Source organism: Eptatretus burgeri, chromosome 4, assembly GCF_056783735.1.
Source record: "Eptatretus burgeri isolate ZD-2024b chromosome 4, Ebu_testis_v1, whole genome shotgun sequence".
In the NCBI taxonomy this organism is placed as follows: Eukaryota; Metazoa; Chordata; class Myxini; order Myxiniformes; family Myxinidae; genus Eptatretus; species Eptatretus burgeri.
The window spans coordinates 77012121-77032599 of NC_140964.1; the positions used below are offsets into that span (position 1 = coordinate 77012121).

The 20479-nt window shown below is 47.0% G+C and overlaps 1 protein-coding gene across 1 annotated transcript in view; it reads right to left on the reverse strand.

Moving 5' to 3' along the window:
* Positions 1-20479, reverse strand: part of ZC3H18 (zinc finger CCCH-type containing 18) — a 152458-nt gene that overhangs the window by 66297 nt on the left and 65682 nt on the right. The window contains exon 12 of the mRNA XM_085878779.1: positions 5199-5318. Coding sequence (XP_085734905.1) covers positions 5199-5318 — 120 coding nt within the window. The remainder of the gene's footprint in view (positions 1-5198; positions 5319-20479) is intronic.

A 20479-nucleotide genomic window follows, 5' to 3' on the forward strand; every position in this document is an offset into this window, starting at 1 on the left:
CTTCCTTTTGCTGACCAATGGTTGCGGCCAACGATATTCCGGAGAGAGGGAGTGGGCTAAAAGGAGTGCATGGCATGGCAGGAAACTAAGCGGACGAGGCGTTCGTGCTCATTTTAATTCATCGTTCACGCCTCATTATTAGTGTTCGCGGCTCATTTGTACAGGTGAGAAAAGGATACGAACAAAAAGCAGAAGTTATTCGCATGACTTTTAAAAGTTGAAAATTAATTTCCTTTATTTTCTTTGAAATCCTGTCGGATAAAACACTATTATCTATTTATTTTGTAAGCAAAAATGGAAGAATTCCCCTTTTGAAGGCCGAGGGGTGGCGGGCTAATGCGACATGGTGCTTCACGGAGTGGAGAAGCCACATGACCTCAGGGTCTTGTGACTGATTGCCATCTATGCAAAATCTTGAAAAGTCGAACTTGTAAAATAACCCTTCCCCCCAGTGTCGGGATTCTCTCGTGATCGATAAGTTATCATCATCGTGGAGCTCTTGTTCCCTCTTTGCAGGGTTAGCATGCTGAGCTTGCTTCTGCAGTTGTTTTTCTTCCTTATTTTTAGCCGCGTCGCGAACGCTGGCTCTAAGAGAGCTCCGCGTTCTTCTTCTTCTTCTTCTTCTTCTTCTTTTTCTTCTTCTGGCGAAGACAAAACCTTTAGGACGCGGCTCTTGGACACATCTGTCCTTGTTTTTCTTCTGCTAACGTGGACGAGGAAATGACATTGTATTTACGCTTTTGGAATACATCTGGCATCTTATTTCATAAGTTGGGCCAATTTTTATTCAATTTATTAAAGATTCATTTTTTTACATAATTTCCACAATTTTTTGCAAAAATCCATGTGGTGAATTGAAGGACGTGACGCGTGATCACATGTCGTGCGTCCCGCATATAAGCCGAAGTCTCCGCGCGGACGGGGTGATTGTCCCTGGGGCATTGTCATTTACTGCGGCGGTTCACTTGGTGCTCGTTGAATGGTTTTACTTCAATCCATTCATTACTTCAATCCATCAATCCATTACTTCAATCCTTTTACTTCAATCCATAATTTTCACGATCCAATATTGTTTTCAAGGAATGTATTAACATTCCGGCAGATCTGAAAACATTGTGGTCTTAACAATTTCTTGTTTGCTTTATAATTTACTACCACAACATTTCTATTGAATTATTCTTGTCCTGACTTTTTTTTTAGATGAACCCTCTCTACCATGAGCAAGCAGGTTACATCACATCTCAGCAGGGCTGCCTACAAGTGACTTCGTCAGTCTCAAGAACAAGAGAACCAGATAGGTGAAGCTGCCTTACGAAAGTTTCTACAGCCTTCAGACAGAGTGGATGGGAAGAAGTCTGATCATGGACCAGAGACTGACGAGACCTTACCTGAAATTCAAAAACAAACAAGGGATGCATTAGGGCAGGAGTCCACTGAGGTAAATGAACTGCATGAGCTACGTCGAGCTATAGATCTACCTCAACGAGATTACAGTTGGATTGATATATTTTGTGATGTGGCAACGTGGCCACACTATATTTCTCAACATATTTGAGTGGATCTAGTGATGAAAGGCCCTCTGGGTATTTAGAACAGGGATGGGCCTTTTCCCAAAAATGAGAAACATAGTATGTCTGCGGAGTGGTTTTTCAAAAAGCTAGAGAATGGAGAAAAACTCCAACGCCACTGCTTGCTCTATTCACCCTCAACGGACTCCCTCAAATGTTTCTGCTGCTGCCTTTTCAACCCTGGTAGTCACTCCTTTGCCAAGAAGTAGGGATTTAACAAGTGGAGAAAGTTAAACCCTCGGGTATCTGAGCATGAATAAAGTCCAGGCCATGATGAGGCATCCATGAAGTGGAAATAGATGTGTATTCGCTTGGAAAGAGGAGCAACAATAGATAATGACGTCCAACGTCAGATTGAAAGCGATGCGACAAAATGGCGCACCATTCTCAAATGCATTCTCGATGGTATCATGTATTTATCACGCCAAAATCTCGCTTTTCGTGGGCATAGAGACTCTCTCACCCAGAATAACTAATAAACCGGGGAATTTCCTGGCACTAATGCAACTGTTAGGAAAATATGATCCAGTAATGAGAGAGCATTTGATGAACATTGAAGCTGTTCCCCACCCTACCGTCACATACCTCTCATCCACAATTCAAAATGAATTCATGCAACTTCTCGGTAGCCGGGTCAAGTCAGACATCAAGGAAGTTAAAACCGAAAAATACTATGCCCTCATTTTGGATAGTCACACTTAGATCTCCAGATCAATCACACGTAGATCAGATGTCTCAGATCCTAAGATATGTCTAGATCTCAAATGGGGAAGTGAAAGTAAAGGAGTCATTTATTGATTTCATGCAGCTGGAAAGCAAGACGGCTCGGGATTTAACACAACAAATCGTCAGCAAGCTGCAAGATGATGGTCTTGACTTCATGAACCTCTGTGGTCAAGGGTACGACAATGCCGCTATTATGGCTGGGGTTCACCTTGGAGTTCAACGGCGAATTACTGACATCAATCCAAAGGCTGTCTTCATTTGGTGCACCAATCATTCCCTTAATTTGGCTGGAGTTCACTCTACTGCAACTACATTGAACGCCATGACTTTTTTTCAGGACAATCGAGAAACTTTACCAGTTTTTCTCTGAACATTAAGTTTGGGTTTCTCAAGTCACTCAGTTTTCTGACGGACTTGGCCAACGACAGAGACATTGCCATGAAAATCCATCATCTCACTGAGAGATACGATGATATCATTGCCAGCGAGTTACAGAAGGAGATTCATCGTCTTCGTCGACACATCAAAATGTATGAGGAAGCCACTAGGATGGAAACGGTGGACTGGAAGACTAATGAAATCCTTCAATACGTTGTGAAGTAGGGATTCGAGGAATTTTTCCCAAACCTTCTAATCATATGTGTGAGTGTTGCAGCATGTGAGAGGAGCTTCTCCAAACTGAAACTGAAAGAGACCTATCTCAGATCCACAATGAGCCACTCTCGGTTCAGTAATCTAGCCATCCTCTTCATTGAGCGTGAACTAGCCGAGTCAATTGACTTCGAAGCTGTGATAGACGAGTTTGCCTCACTGAAGGCTAGGAAAAGGGAAACCACAGTCACACCAACTGCACATTTAGTCAGCTAATGACCATTTATAAAGGCAGAAAACAAAACTTCAACTGTTTACTTGCAAATGCACTGTACGTAATTTGATTTGTAATAAAGTCATTTCATCGGGCTTTGTGTTTAATTCAGCATGTGAGTTACGAGGGGGTGGAAATTTGACATCTCGCCCTGAGCGTCATTTTTCCTCGATACGCCACCACATGTGTGAACCTTTTTTCCTCATGGGTAGGTGGTCATACGTGTAAAGTTTCGCCTCGATCTGTTCAGCCACTTCAGAGAAGATTTTTGAAAGTTTAAAAGAAACAAAAAAACCCCCCAAAATGGCTGCCAAATCATGTGACCGATGACATCATTTGTTTTTCTATTGACCATTTTATCCCAAGATGATGCTCAAAACTTTTCATACTGATCAGATGTAGCATTTTACATATGCAATTATGACGTCTTCACAACGGCACCTATGACATCGTTAAAAAACTCAATTATTCCCAATGAGGAGTACTTGCCGTGTGCTACGTTTCAAATTTTTCCTTGGTGCAGTTTCAGAGATACAGAGGTCCAAAGTTTTTCCAACATGGCTGCCACACCACGTGACTTATGACGTCATTTATCATGAAAAAATTCTACATGTGTAGTCGCACCCGTGGTGAAAATTTTGTCTCAATCCAACAAGCGGTTGTGGAGAAAAACACTAAAGTTCTGCGCGGACAAACAAACGAACCCAAATGCAATACCCTCTCCTTCAGCGAGGGTAACTAGAGAGTTCATAGAATACCTTGCCTCCTGCAGTGTTCAAGTTTATACAAGCAGCAGTCAATAAGTAACCTTAAAATGGCGATATAAATTTGAGAATGTAATGTGTGTAGTTGTTCACGACATATGTTATATCTATGGGTAGAAGTCATGTTTTGCCTGTTTTAGATCTAGCAACATTGAGCGTATGACATCAGTAGAGCAGTTCCAAGATGGATGCTCCCTTAGAAGAATGCAGCAGGGAGGAGCAACGTTCTGTCATGCGTTTCTTGGGAAGTGAGAGTGTGAATCCCAGTGAAATCCATTTCAGACTGAAAATGCAATCTGGTGACGCATGCTTATCGCTGCAGCAGGTGTTCAACTGGGACATACATTCAATTGAAATGAAGTTGATCCTCGATCATAAACTGCCATTTGTAGACACACGGACAGACAGACAGAAGTTAACCAATTGCTTAATCTCAATTTTCACTTTGCGCGCGGAGAGTATTAATGGCTTCCAAAAACATCCTGTAAAATTCTCTCCCGTAATTTTTTTTTCTTAATCATCAAAATTCGTAAATAAAATTGTCTCCCGTGACTTTTGCCTCCGATCACAAAATCGACGTGCCTAATGCCCAGATGCTATGAGATGTGTGCGCCGAATATGAAAGGAATGAATCAAGTAATTTTCAACTAAAGGTTCTGGACGACACACGGACCTACAGCACCCAAAATACAAGCCCCAGCCAGGATGGGGGCTAATAATTGTTTCCATTGTATTCACCGTAATGTAATATTCGCCTGCCATTCTAGTTACAATTACACCTTACAAGACAGGCTTTTCCACGTACAGGTTGCACTGCAGAAAAGCCAACAAGGCCCAGCAAATGTCAGATGAGAAAGGCCAGTCTGATAGTGAAAAATCAAAGCAGGTGCATACAACGTTGCAAACATCCAATCACAGCATAACTTGCACAATAAGAGCATTTGAGCTTGCTTTTTTTGTCTTTCACCTCCATCCATCTGATACAAGCATCTTACACGAATGTGAGAAAATATCCATGTGTCATTGAATGAGCTTACCTCGTTCAACCCCTCTGTCTGCTCCTCATTTTGTATTGCATCTGGTATTTCAATTTCACAAAAACCAAATTGACACAAAGTAAAACGAAAGGAAAGCAAAAAACCTCTTGAAATAACAAACCCGACACTATTTTGATGACAAAACATCAAACAAACTATTTTTCAACGATATTCATGAACAAAAATGCAAACCTCAAAGGGATGGGGTTAGAGTCATTGTCTTAAAACCCTGCCCTACCTTGAAGGACTTGGAGAGGCAGAGGAACGGCTTGAATTGGAGGAAAAAGACGAACCAGAGTGTGATGGTCGACGTGACTGGCTGCGAGACGAGCCTGAGAAAGAGCTTGAACGAGACGACCTGGAAAATAAAAAGGAAAAAGACATGCTTGCTAAAGATCCCACGACATCTGCATTGCAGCAGGTAACCACCATGACCGCCACATTAACAGCGCACGTGCAAGCAAATGGAAAGGAAGAATTGTGCATTGGTCCATTTATGACGAAAATATAGAAAACCAATTTCAGCTCTTTGACATCCTAAAAATAAACAATGAAGAGGAGAGAAGAATGAAAGATGATGGCGATGGAGATGGATAAAGGTTAAATAAAATAAAGAGGTGAATTCTAATAGTATTCATGCTTGCACCACAGCAACACCACACCATTTTACCTACACTAGATCAAAACAAGATAGAATACAAAATGTTTTTGTAATGCAAAAGAAAGTTGTTTTTGAAGGTTTTTTTGGAAAATTTTTTTTTCCCTTTCCAGGGGAAACACAGTCTTGGGTAAAAACCACACATGAACGGCACAACACCCTTGACGAGACACCCACCAACAACACATATTATGTACACATACACATAATCACCCATCAATGTTCAATTTTATCAATGTGTTTACCACACCTCTTCTGCCTCTGCCTCTGCCCGAATACGGATGGTGGTTATGTCCGGGCAGTGTTTGTCTCTGGACAGTAAAAAATGGATTTCAAATATTATTTTGTTTCCATCTTCACTGTTATTCTATGCAGAATCATTTTGAAGAGACAGTGTGAATCGTAATTGACGCTTTACTGCACATCTGCCTTCCCTTCCTCTTAGCTCATGCTGCCTTCCCTTTTCCCACCCCTCTTCACTCTCCTTCCATACCTCCCTCCTCTCTCTTCTCTTCTCTCTCTCTCTTTCCCCCTCCACCTTCTCAATCTCCCCCATCAACTCTCTCTCTCTCCCCCTTCTTTTTCTCTCCCCCCCCCACCCCACCCCACATTATTCCCGTCAGCAAAGCGACGGGTGGTATTTGCTGGCCATCATCACACCATTTTAAAGACTTTTTCCCTGAGCAGGGGTCAGCTTTTTGCGGGCTCCAATCATGGTACCATTTCTTGTGGCAATGTTTTTATGGCCGGATGCCCTTCCTGATGCCAACCCTTTAGTCGCCTTCGACACGCAGGGATAATTACCAGAATACTGGTGCTCATTTCGCAGACTTCGGAAGGATGACAGGCTGAGTCAACCCCCCTGATGTTAATTCAGTGGAAAACAGGGCTCGAACTCAGGACCCCAAGCCACCACCCAAACCACGAAGCCAACACCAGGCTCCGGGTGGTATTTGCAAGTTATGAATCATAATGGTCCTAGTATTGATCCCTGAGGTACCCCATTACTTGCATCCTCCCAGCAAGACATCCTCCCACTCACAGCCACTCTTTGCTTCCTATCACTAAGCTAGTTTGCAATGCAATTACCGACCTGACCAGCCACTTCACAAGCCATCACCTTGGCGAACAACCTCCGATGTGTTACCTTATCAAATGCCTTCTTAAAGTCTCGATATGCTATGTCCACTACCCATCCTTCATCTACTCAAACAGACATTGCTTCATAGAACTCAAAGATTTGCGAGACAAGACCAACCTTTGGTAAACCCATGCTGACGACCTTTAATTAATTTGTATTTATTTAAATGGTTCCTCATCTAGTCCCTAATCAATGTCTCAAACACCTTCCCCACAACTGAAGTCAAACGAATAAGTCTATAGTTTCCCAATTCTTCTCTGGATCCTTTCTTAAATAATGGTTTTACATTTGCTACTCTCCAATCCTACGGTACCTGTCCTGACTCCAGCTAACGATTGAAAATATGCGTTAACATCTCACTGACCTGCTCAGCCACCTCCATCAATACTCTCAGAAGCATATTATATGGCTCTGGGGCCTGATCTACTCTGAAATTACCTAGCTGTTCCTTTACTTCCTCCACTCCAACCTGGATCTTCTGTAAAAGCCCTTTGTCACCACCTTGATAGATACTCTCAGCGATTGGCAATTCTCCTGACTGTTCTTACCTAAAAATTGAAGTAAAATACCTGTTTAATAAGCCTGCCATCTCACTTTCCTCACCAACCACTCTCCTGGTGCTGTTTATCAATGGGCCCACACTTGTCCTAACCTGTTTATTACCCTATATAGACTTAAAGAACACCTTGCTATTAAGCTTAATATCCTTAGCCATGACCTTATCACACTTTCTTTTGGCTTGCGAGTTATTTTCTTAACTTTCCTCCAATTACTCCGACACTGATATAAATCTAACTCCAGTGTGTGTGTGTGTGTGTGTGTGTGTGTGTGTGTGTGTGTGTGTGTGTGTGTGTGTGTGTGTGTGTGTGTGTATATGTGTGAGTGTGTGTGTGCGTGTGTATGTGTGAGTGTGTGCGCACGTGCATCCTCCATAATTCCAAAATTTTTCGTGCACACGAAGGGAACTTCAAGGTAGTGCATGCGTGAAAATTGGGTGTTTAGGTTCATTTAAACACCCTTTCGAAGATAATTAACGGTCTTACTTAAGCATCTTATATCAAGGCTCAGCTTTGGTCAGCCCTCTGTCAGCTTGCAGGGGGTCTTGATTCGCCATTTTGTTTGGCCTATTCAAACATGCCTTGATTTGGAAACATGATCTACTCTCACAGACCAATTACCTCTACCACCAAAAGTGAAGGAGGTTGTGTTTTCACCCTTTTCTGTCTGTTTGTTTGTTTGTCTGTGTACAGGACATCTTAAAAAATTGTGGATGGATCTGGATGAAATTTTGTGGATGGGTTTGGTGTATGACAAGGATGAACTGATTAGATTTTGGTGAAGATCCAATCCAGAACCAGATCTGATAATTTTTTAAGTGATTCTTCACCAATGAGAGATCGGGCCAAAAACTATATAGTATTGCACAGCACATTTCAAAAATGTAATGGGCCCGATGTTTTTTTTTGTATTCACCGTTGTGGCCCTTATGAGAGTCCACACAACGAATGTACAACAAGGGGAGGAGAAGCCGAGACGGGCAGGAGAGGGAAGGACAAAACAGTGGGGAACAGAGACATGAGGAGATCTGTGGAAGGGAGAGGGATAGGGTGGAGTACACAGGGTAAACAAGATGGACACTACAGGGAATTTCAGGTCCTTACACGACAGGGACTTTCAGGAAGGAAAGCAGGGGTAGAAATGATCATGGTAGAAATGATCATGGTTTTGGATGGGGGAAGACAAGAGATGGTGGTGAACAGCTGTTTTGAAGACCTGGAGTGAAGAGTGGGATTGAAGCCAGTGTAGGAGTTTGTAAAAAAGGTGGCAAAAAAACGAGGAACGAAAGAGTGAAGGTGGGCAGTGATTCTTGATTTTGGTAGTGTCACCAGAAGGGGGTTGCAGGCGGACCTTGAGCGCCCTGCGGAAATATGTGGGGGACATCCCTCAGACAGAGCAGGGGGGCGAGGCTGGAGGGGAAATGGTAGAAGACAGAAAGGCCACCGACCTGCCTGTGGTGAGACAGTGAGAGACCCAAAGACTCAGCCTCATCGTGGGAGATACAAATGATCCTCAATGCCTTGGTTTCCACAGCGTGAAGCCGAGAAAGGTGAGAGGCCTGAGCACCAGCCTCAAGGGGAGAGAATACTCCATCCTGCTGCGGACGAAAGCGTTGTATGTGGTCAGGAGCTCAGGTGCACCAAGGAAGGACTTTGCACGACGGAGGATGCCCAGTTGGCGACTGGCTTTGGAGGCAAGCTTGGAAATGTGGCTTTCCCAGGAAAGAACATGGCAGATAGCGAGACCCAGAAGCTTGAATGAAAGGACTTCTTCCAGAGGATTGTTGCGAAAGTAGATGGGGTTGGGGGGGGAGGGGTTCCAGATGGGAAGGGTTGGGGGTTCCTTACGGTCCTTTCAGAAAGACATCCTGAGATTGTGAGATTTGTCAGGGTTGAAAGACATGTTCCACGTGTTGGACCAGCTTGTGATTTTATCCAGATCTGCAGAGGGTGAAGATGCTGCTGTTTTCCGAGCTGAGGGATGACAGATGGTACGGCAGAGGGTGAAGTTATCACCAAAGAGATAAAGAGGATTTTCCAGAGAGTCAGAGAGATCATTGATGAAAACCAGAAAAAGAACAGGGCTCAGAACACTGCCTTGAGGAACTCCAGCCTGGACAGGAAGAGGGGATGAAAGAACTCCATTGAGGGCCACACGTTGACTGCGACAAGAGAGGAAGTCTGCGAGCCATGAGCGGAGATGGCCTTGGATACCATAGGAAGAGAGTTTGGTGAGCAGGGCAGGGTGCCAGACTGTGTAAAAAGCACGTGATATGTCGAAGGATATGGATCTGATTTCATGACCAGCATTGAGGACCTCCACCCATTGTTGGGAGAGCACAAGCAGCATATCCAGGGTAGAGTGACCTGGTCTGAATCCAAATTGATGATCGGAAATCAAGCCAATGGAGAAGAGGAAGGATTTATTGTCTGAAGGGATGATGGATCCTGTTTTTGCACCTTTTTATGCAGAGCGGTAATATTTGCTGATTTCCAAGCAGATGGCAGATGCTCTCGTGGATCAGGAATTATGTGGCAGAGGTATGCGCTCTATCGAGTGCTTTCAAATGCTTCAGCCCGATTTAACATAGAACACGACAGTTAAAAAGAAAACGTTGTTGTTTGGGTGCATTTTATCACCCCGGCAATGCCCTGGAATGCTGTCCACCCTTCACCTCCCCCTCGCCTCGTGCTGCGTTCACCTCCGCCTCCACTTCCCCCTCCCCTCCCCTCGCGCGGACTTCACCTCCTCCTTCCCCCGCCTCGCACTGACTTCACCTTCCCCCTCCCTCTCCTCGTGCTGCCTTCACCACTCCTCGCCTTCCCCTCCCCCTCGCCTCTCCTCGCACTGCCTTCACCTCCCCCTCCCCTCCCGCTGCCTTCACCTCCCCCTCTCCTCACGCTGCCTTCACCTCCCCCTCTTCTCACGCTGCCTTCACCTCCCCTCTCCTCACGCTGCCTTCACCTCCCCCTCTCCTCACGCTGCCTTCACCTCCCCCTCTCCTCACGCTGCCTTCACCTCCCCTCTCCTCACGCTGCCTTCACCTCCCCCTCTCCTCACGCTGCCTTCACCTCCCCTCTCCTCACGCTGCCTTCACCTCCCCCTCTCCTCACGCTGCCTTCACCTCCCCCTCTCCTCACGCTGCCTTCACCTCCCCTCTCCTCACGCTGCCTTCACTTCCCCCTCTCCTCGCGCTGCCTTCACCTCCCCTCGCCTCGTGCTGCCTTCACCTCCCCTCAAGCTGCCTTCACCTCGCCTTGCGTTTTGTCCTCCCCCTCTCCTCGCCTCACGCTTCGTCCTACCCCTCTCCTCGCGCTTCGCCCCCCCTCTCCTTTCCTCGCGCTTTGTTCTCCCCCTCTCCTCGCGCTTTGTCCTCCCCCTCTCCCAGGCATGAGAGTGAGTCTAAAAAAATTAGCTGAAAAAAAACGATGGGCCGAGGCGAAAAATTTTTAGGCCGGGTTCGGGGGCCGCCCAGGCCCCCGAACGCTAAAGGTTCCAGGTGTTCTCACCTGCATTCTACTGCATTTCCTGGTCCCTTTTAAGATGATTGTGTTTAGTGTTGTCCTTGTTAACAGGGTAAAAGCACTGAAGACATTCATTGAAGACATGAAATTCATCTTGCAAATTATTAATCAATATTGTAATGTAAATTGTTGTCAAAATTCATTGTACAAATCATGAATCAATCTGTAGGATAATATTCTTTCATTGTCTTGATAGCAAATTAAACAAAGTTGACAATAATTGATACCAAGTTGCAGAATAAGTGGACAATAATTGATACCAAGTTGCATAATAAGTTGACAATAATTGATAACAAGTTGCACTAAAAGTTTGCATATAGTGGGGCGGCTTAGCCCAAATATTCAAAAGAATTGTGCATTTTGTGATACAAGCACCAAATTTGGCACAAATGTACATTAATATGTTGCGAACATTTTCAGATATTGGGCCACTTGAAATTCTCTCTTTATGTCCGCCATATTGGATTTGAAAATGGCCGCCACTTGAAATCTACATTTGCTATTATCTCTGGACGTAATGCAGCTATTGACTTGATTCTGGTATCTAAATGTATGTTTTTGGGGGCAAGGAATCCAATGGTACCATTTTCAACTTAATATTATCTATCACTGTCTGTTATATAATTTTATTTGGAAATTATCGAGGCAAATATTGGATTCAACACAATACTTTGAAAAGAATGTCTTAGTTCTGTAAATATTAAAAAAAAACTATACTAAATCACTAGTAACAACTCAGTAACAACATCAAACACGCAGATGTAGCCAGGAAATTCAGGGAAAGCCACTTCACCGTTCAGAAAACACAGAGGGTGTTCTCTTCAATCCTGATTGACCAGGCACATGAGCAGAATAATACCTGCATCAAAGGAGACGGTGGAGCAGTTGGGCTCACTGACAACCCTAGTGCCCTACGTCGCTGGATGGTTGCGGGACCAGAAGTTGCCAGGGTGATCGAAGAATTCCAGGATGGGAACCAACACTGGAGACGGCAAACAGCAGACACACGTCATCATGATCAGACGCCAAGTGTACAGGCCTCATTTGTGAAAGATGTTCGCTCTCTCGTCGGTGTCATAGAGGAGATGGGCAACCCATTCGAGGAGGAGAGTCAGGATGTAGTCAAACTGTACACAAAGGAGATCGCAGATCCTGCTGCTGTGGAGACCGAGATGAATGCCAAGAGGATTGGCCAAGAGCAGTTTGAGGCTTTCACCAGAGAGTGTCTGTTGGACAGAACAAAGGCAGTGGACGCACCCATTCCTCGGAACAAGCTGAAGGTGTTCAGCACTTCCACTCCAAGAAGCCAGAGCATAGGTCAGCAACAGCTCGCCTCCATCAAGAATGACCGTGAACTCTTCGCACGCCTGTACATTGGCTGCCAGACGAGGGATGGAAACCTTGAGGAGTTCTTTTGTCACGAGAATCAGGCATGTCCTCCTGCATTGTCTGATGGTGGAAGCCTCTGCACTGGTACCAAGAGTGATCTCCTCACATGCTTGGAAGAAGTCTCCGACGCAAAGACAGAGACTCCTGTCACAACCTGTATTGTGCTTGATGGAGCAGCCATCGTCCAGATGCTGAAGCCGGCTGCATCAAAGACCTTTGAAGAGTATGCACAACAGATCTTCATCCCATATATGTCCACGAAGCTGCAAACAGTGTCACGCTTGGATCTGGTCTGGGATACTTACCTTGCTGATTCACTGAAAGGTAGTACACGTGCAAAGCGAGGACAAGGTGTGCGGAGACGTGTGGTGGCTGCCGCAGCCATACCAGGAAACTGGCAGAACTTCCTACGAGTGGACAGCAACAAGACCGAGCTGTTCAGGTTCCTCTCAGCAGCTCTCATGGAATGGTTTGACCAGGAGACAAGCAACTCGTCATTACTGGTGGAGAGGTAGTGCTCAGCAAGCCACTACTGCCAGATCTGACCTCACTCGCCCCATGTAACCATGAAGAAGCTGACAGTCGGATGTTGCTGCATGCATCTCACGCAGTCCAGCATGGACACCATACAATACTCATCCGGACTGAAGACACCGATGTTGTGGTGCTGGCAGTGTCCCTGGCACAGGAGTTGCAACTAGAAGACAAACTGTGGCTGGCATTCGGAACAGGCCAGAGTTTCCGATACCTAGCAGCACACGAAATAGCAGCTGGATTGGGACGAGAGAAGGCTCGTGCACTGCCAAAGTGCCACGCTCTAACTGGATGCGACACTGTGTCTAGTTTTCATAGATATGGCAAGAAGACTGCGTGGGCAGTCTGGACGGTACTGCCAGAACTCACAGAGGCGCTGCTGCTGCTGCTGCTGTCCTCTGCACCTCGTGAGATACCAGACGATGCAATGCGCATCATCGAGAGGTTCGTGATCCTGTTGTATGATCGAACCAGCAAATGCACAGACATTGACAAGGCCAGGAGGAAACTCTTCGCAAGGAAGAACAATGTGCAGCTCATCCCTCCAACGAAGGCAGCTCTGGAGGAACATGTCAAGAGGGCAGTGTATCAAGGTGGACATGTGTGGGGTCAGATACTGCTGCCAGCACCAGAGCTCCCTCCACCAACCAACTGGGGTTGGTCAAGGACTGGAGAAGGACAGTACACACCTTACTGGACCAGGCTAACTGAGGAAGCTCACAGCTGCATTGAGCTGGTTTCTTGCAAGTGCAAGAAAGGGTGTGTGAGGTGCTGCAAGTGCAAAAAGGCTGCCCTTCAGTGCACAGCCCTCTGTGTGTGTGAAGGGGACTGCACATGATGATGAGTCAACAACATACATGTACTTGTGGCAATGCTGAACTTGTTAACATGACACTGTTTATGTACACGTATCTTCAGCACCGGTATATACCTAGCCTCAGATACCTGTAGACCTAGCCTCAAATACTAGACCATGTAGCATATCAGTATTATACCTAAGACATTTACAGAACTAAGACATTCTTTTCAAAGTATTGTGTTGAATCCAATATTTGCCTCGATAATTTCCAAATAAAATTATATAACAGACAGTGATAGATAATATTAAGTTGAAAATTGTACCATTGGATTCCTTGCCCCCAAAAACATACATTTAGATACCAGAATCAAGTCAATAGCTGCATTACGTCCAGAGATAATAGCAAATGTAGATTTCAAGTGGCGGCCATTTTGAAATCCAATGTGGCGGACATAAAGAGAATTTCAAGTGGCCCAATATCTGAAAATGTTCGCAACATAATGTACATTTGTGCCAAATTTGGTGCTTGTATCACAAAATGCACAACAGGTTTGCTATGCTGCTACACTAATAATAAGTTCACAATTGGTAACACTGTTGCATCCACGAGTTGTTGATATGAGTTCTTGAGTCGATAATGTCGACAGGCGCCTCACCACTGAACATTGTTCACTTCTTTGTCTTTTGGTTCAGGTTGTGCTTTTTCTTGCTTGCACGTTGGTGGGAAAGTCTTGCCTTCTTTGCAGCCTTCTCAGTCAGTTCTTTGGTCTTGCGCTTGGTCAACTTACTGAGAGCAGCTGCACCCACTTCTCGCCTTCTTTCTTCTTCTTTGTCCCTCCTGTCTGCCAGTTCTGCCTTGTAGGTTTTGTAGGCTCCCCTCATGTTCTTGCACAGGTCTAGGTCTATGGGACTGTGCAGTTTGTCAGTCCTACTGTAGTACTCCACTGCAGTTTTTCCTGATGATCGAAGATTGTACTTGACACCCATCACTGTGCTGTAGGTCTCCATGTTTAGTCGGTGTGATCTGACATCCAAGACATCTCCCATGAGATTGAAGGCACTCTCAACTTGTGGCCCATGGAAGCAGGACAGCAGAGCCTTCACCATTCTTGAGAGAAGGGGGTACTTTCTACCTTCAAAGACCTTGGTCCACCAGTCGTCGATGCGAGCAGACTCATCTTCCTGAGCTGGGAGCAGGCCAGAGTCGATCTGGAAACTCCGAACCTCCAGTTCAAAGGCATCACATTCCTCTGGTGCAAGGACATTTGTCACCAGGCGTGGCAACTTCAGGAGCTGCTCCTGGCTGACAGTGTGCCCTCTGCTGAGTGGATCAATTGCTGAGGCACTTCTGAGGACAGCATTATGCAGGGGCATTTTCTTCTGGAGGTACTTTCCAAATGTCACATAGGCCTTCTCCACACTCTGCAAGAAGTCATGCATTTCTCCATCTCCACTACGGGCAGTGTTGACAATCTCAAACACACAAACTCCAAGAAACATCTTCTTCACTTGTAGCAGGTTGGCTTTCTCATCCAGGTCGAGGGTCTGAAATCTATTGCCTGAGGATGGCAGCTTCTCAGGTTTGACAAAGCAGGCCATGAACTCTCAGACAAGGTCCACCTGCTGGTCATTGAGCTTGTGGATCAGTGGGGCCTTCATCTCAAACAGGAGGACGTACTTCTTCAGCAGCGGGAACGCTGATGTATAGAACATCAATATCAGTCTCATCAATTTATTCTTGTGGAAGACTCGCTGCAGTATACGCTTGTGGAAGACTCGTGCCTTGCCATCTTTGGTCATATTCTTCTTCTTCAGAACATCATGGATCTGGCTTATTCTCTCCTTGGCTTTTGTGTCTACGTGCCTGCGATGGTAGACCCCACAACCTGTGACAAGTAGTGTGTGCGATCAGCTTGAGAGAGGAAGCCAAAGTAGAAGACAACAAAGGCATCCCACAGCCGCAGAGTGTCAACACTGACATCATACACAGAGAGCCACTTGTGATTGACATACCGCTCTGGCATGGTATACCTGACACCAATCAGCCCACAGATTTCCTGCAAGAACTGCTTTAAGTCAGGTGACCACTTGAAGTCATTGTAGATGTCAGAGAGCATGCGCTCTGCGAAATTGTCGAATGGGTCGAATGGACCTTCAGAAGAAAATGCCCCTGCATAATGCTGTCCTCAGAAGTGCCTCAGCAACTTCAGTGCCAACTCACCCCCCTCACTCTCAAAGCAACCATCCCACTCTTCTCCCTCCAAGCCTCCCTCTCACCTCTCTCAAAAATTCCCCCCTCACCTTTCTCCCACCTTTCATCCCCCTCACTCATCCTTCTCAAAGTTGCCCCCTCTCATCCACCAAGCTGCTTCCCTCCACTGCCCTCTCACCTCCATCTCTTCACTCCACCTCCTCAAATCTTCAACTGCCTTCTTCCTTGTCTCTTGTCCCCCTCTCCCCCAGCACCACAGAGCCTTTTCTCCTCCTCATTCGGCCCCTCCCCTCGCTATTCTGCATTACCCCACACTCTTTCAACAACCCTCCTTACCTCCCCCCCTCGTGCCTTGTCCTACCCTCCCCCTCCCCCTCCACCTCATGCACCCAAAGCCTCCTCCCCTATCTCTTCATTAAAAGTGTGGACCTCAAATATCCGGGGCCTTCGCTCAAACCTTTCAGATCTTTCCATACAGGTTTCCACTGACAAACCAGACATTATCTGCCGAACAGAAACTTTCCTCGCCCAAGACGTGTCTGACTCCCAAGTATCTCTCCCCGGTTACTCCCTCTTACGGTATGACAGACCTGAGCCTCGTCCTGGTGGAGGTGTTGCTCTCTTCATCAAAGACTTGATTCCTCACTCTCCATGCACTGCTCTCACTCCCCCACACCCCCAGGAATACCTCTGGCTTCGGCTTCCCCTCCACTCCCCACCTCATGTTTATATGTGTACTGTACCGTCCACCGAACAGTGATGACTCCATCTACACCTCACTATCTGAAAACATGGACCATCTTCTATCTTCTCATCCAAACTCTCTCTTCCTCTTATGTGGTGACTTCAATTGTCATCACGCCAGTTGGCTAGGTGTGGGTACCTCTCTCACCTGCCATGGCACCTCAACAAAAGCTTTCTGCGACTCAATCGGTCAACTTCCTGACCCGGATCTCAACCAATGGTACTCCATCTCTTCTGGATCTGATTTTGACAAATTGCCCAGACAATATCTGCTGTTCTTCCTTCGCTCCAATCGGTTCTTCTGACCATGTCCTTGTCAAAGTGGACATCTCTCTGCCTGTTATCAGAGAACCACCTCACCGCCGTCGAGTCTGGCATTTCACTCAAGCCGACTGGCAGGGTCTCCGAGCAGCTATCAAACTTACAGACTGGTCTCCTATCACTACTTTCTCAAACATCAACTCATCCTGGGAATTCTTTCAAATAAACTTGCTCTCCCTCATGCACAGATTTATCCCCTCTCGTGTTCAGTTGTCCTACCCTTCCTCCCGCCCTTGGTTTACTGAAGCTTGTGGCGAGGCAGTTGTCCTGAAACAACTTGCCTTTGCCTCATGGAAAGCAAACCCAACTGAGGGCAATCTCAGTTCCTTCCACAAAGCTCAGAACAAGTGTGTATCTACCCTCAGGAGAGCCAGAAAACAACATCTTTCTCATCTCAAGTCTGAACTCTCAAACCTCTCTCTCTCCTCAAAATCCTGGTGGAGTTTAATCAAATCTGTTTCTGGTGTATGTTCCCCCTCCATCCCCTCCCTTACCTCAAATGGCCGCACTGCTGATACCACACGTGATAAAGCTGAATGTCTAAACTCGGTGTTTGCAGCTAAATCTTGTGTCCTAAACCCATCACTTTCTCTACCCACTTTACCCAGTCGCACCCAACTGTCCCTGGACTCTGTATCGTTTTCTCCTGACAAAGTGGAGAGCTTGCTTTCAAACCTCGAGTCAGATTCTGCAACCGGTCCAGATGGCATCAGCCCACGTGTCCTCAAAGCCTGCTCTTCTGCTCTTGCTCACCCTCTCTCTGTTCGATTCACCCTCTCATTTGCCCAAGGTCATCTGCCATCTGCTTGGAAATCTGCTAACATCACTGCCCTGCATAAAAAAGGTGCAAAAACAGATCCCTGTAACTACAGACCAATCAGCCTTCTCCCAATCATCAGCAAGGTTATGGAATCCATCATAGCTTCAGACATGAAATCCTTCCTCTTCTCCAATGGTTTGATTTCCAATCATCAATTTGGTTTCAGACCAGGTCACTCTACCCTGGATATGCTGCTTCTGCTCTCCCATCAATGGATGGAGGTCCTCAATGCCAGACAGGAAATCCGAGCCGTATCCCTGGACATATCACGTGCTTTTGATACAGTCTGGCACCCTGCACTACTCACCAAACTCTCTTCCCATGGTATTCAAGGCCATCTCCACTCATGGCTCGCAGACTCATGGCTCGCTCCTCTCCTGTCGCAGTCAACGTGTGGCCCTAAATGGAGTTCTTTCATCCCCTCTTCCTGTGCAGGCTGGAGTTCCTCAAGGTAGCGTTCTGGGCCCTGTTCTTTTTCTGGTTTTCATCAATGATCTCTCCGACTCTCTGGTCAGGTCAGGTATGGGAGCATGTGCCAGAACAGCGCGTCGCTGCGTCCACTTTCCGCCGGTACTCCAGGGGCCTCCGTCTGGCCATCCCCCAGGCAGATGCCAGGCCCATCTCCTTGAGATGATGGTCAACCTGTTGCAACCATGAGGCACGTGGTCGGCCCACTGGCCTCCTCCACTCATGAGACTCCCTCGCTGAGAGAATCTGGTGAGCAGGATCAGCGTCAGGAAAACGAGCCACATATCCATACAGCCGCAACTGACGCTCACGGACTATGCAGGTAACAAATCTCATCCGAGTCTCTCTCAGCAACCGCTCGTTGGACACAAAATCCGACCAGCGATAGCCAAGGATTCTCCGAAGAGACCTGGTTCCAAAGGAATTAAGTCTCCGTCTCAGATCCTTGGTCAGAGTCAAAGTCTCGCACCCATAGAGCAAGACTGGAAGTACCAAGGACCTGAAGACTCGGACTTTCGTCCTCCCGCACAGGTACCGGCAGCGCCACACCCCATGATCCAGTGAATCCATGACTCCCCAGGCCCGACCCAGACGTTTATTGACCTCTGACTCGCAGCCAGCAGAGACATGAATATCACTGCCAAGGTAAGTGAATCTCTCCACGACCTCAACATCCTCACCACAAACAGACACAGACAGGACAGCAGCATCCAAGATGTCACCGAAAGCCTGGATCTTAGTTTTGACCCAAGAAACCCATAATCCCAACGGCTCCGACTCCTCATTCAGCACCTCGAGGGCCCCCAAGAGGATGTCTAAAGTCTCCGCAAAGATGACTGCATCATCTGCAAAATCAAGGTCCGAGATCTTGACATTTCCAAACGATGCACCGCAACTTGATCTCTCTGACATCCTCCCTAAAATCCAGTCCATACAAGTGCTGAAAAGTGTGGGGGCAAGTACACATCCCTGACGAACTCCAGTAACAACTGGAAATAAGTAAGAGATGGTACCACCACACTTCACAGCACTCTCAGTACCAGAGTAGAGTTCAGACATCAGATCGATCAGTTTTGGTGGCACCCCACGAAGACCAAGAATCCTCCAGAGGACATCCTGAATCGAACGCTTTACAGAGATCAACATAGGCTGCAAGCAGCCCCTGCCCCGAAACTCGTCTGCGTTCGGTGAGGACACGAAGTGCAAGGATACGGTCAATCGTTGACCTCTTTGGTGTAAAGCCTGACTGCTCTGGACGCTGGTGCTCAAGCAGATGGTGGCGAACCCTATCAAGAATTATCCGAGCAAAGACCTTGCCCGGCACTGAGAGCAGCGTCACCCCTCGGTAGTTGTTGCAGTCTTGGCGATCACCCTTCCCTTTCCAGAGAGGGACAACAAGGCCCCTCTTCCAATCAGTTGGGATGATGCCTGTGTTCCAGGCAGAGCACAAAACTGCATGCAACGACACGAGTGCAGCATTTCCACCAGCCTTGAGAAGTTCAGCATGGATGCCACAGATCCCTGGAGCTTTGCCCCGTTTCAACTGGTTCACCGCAGCCCGTGTTTCCACAAGCGAAGGTGGACCACAGTTGATTCGAGGGTCAGCAACAGGGATTGTGACACCCTTGACGTCCAACTCGACAGCTGGGGGATCAGCCCGGTACAACCGCTCAAAGTAACCGGCCCAGTGGGCCTTCACTTCAGACTCCTCTGTCAAGAGCCTACCACTCTCTGCTCGAACTGCAGTGCTCCGAGGGATGGGCTTGGATGAACGTAATGCGCGAATTCCCCTGTAAGTGGGACGAGAATCACCTGTCCACAGGTGATGCTCTACCCCCTCACAGATTCCTCGCACATAGGCCTCCTTGTCCACCCTCAGTGCACGTACAGTTTTACGCCTCAGCTCCCTGAACAGCTCAGCTCTGCCATTCAGCCTGGCCCTGCGACTCTGGTCAATGGTATCCAGTGTCCCTTGAGAGACAAAATTCTTCTTTGCCCTGCGGTGAGCTCCAAGGCATCCACCGGCAACATCAAGGACGGTGGTCTTGAAGGCGCTCCACAACTCTTCAGGACCCCCCAAAGCACTTAGACCCCCCCAAGTGTCCACTCAGCCTGTTCGCAAACTCCTCAGCTACTCTCTCATCCCTGAGCTTGGCAACATCCAGCCTAGGCTGGGATGGTACCATTCTTCAGGATTTAAGGTGCAGCTTTAGAGTTGCTATAACAAGCCTGTGGTCAGTATTGAGGAACTGAGCACTCCGGTAGACCCTGCAGTTCTGGATCATTCTCCAACGACCGTCAATGAGGACATGGTCAATCTCCTTTGCCACACCGCCAGCGTTGGAATACCA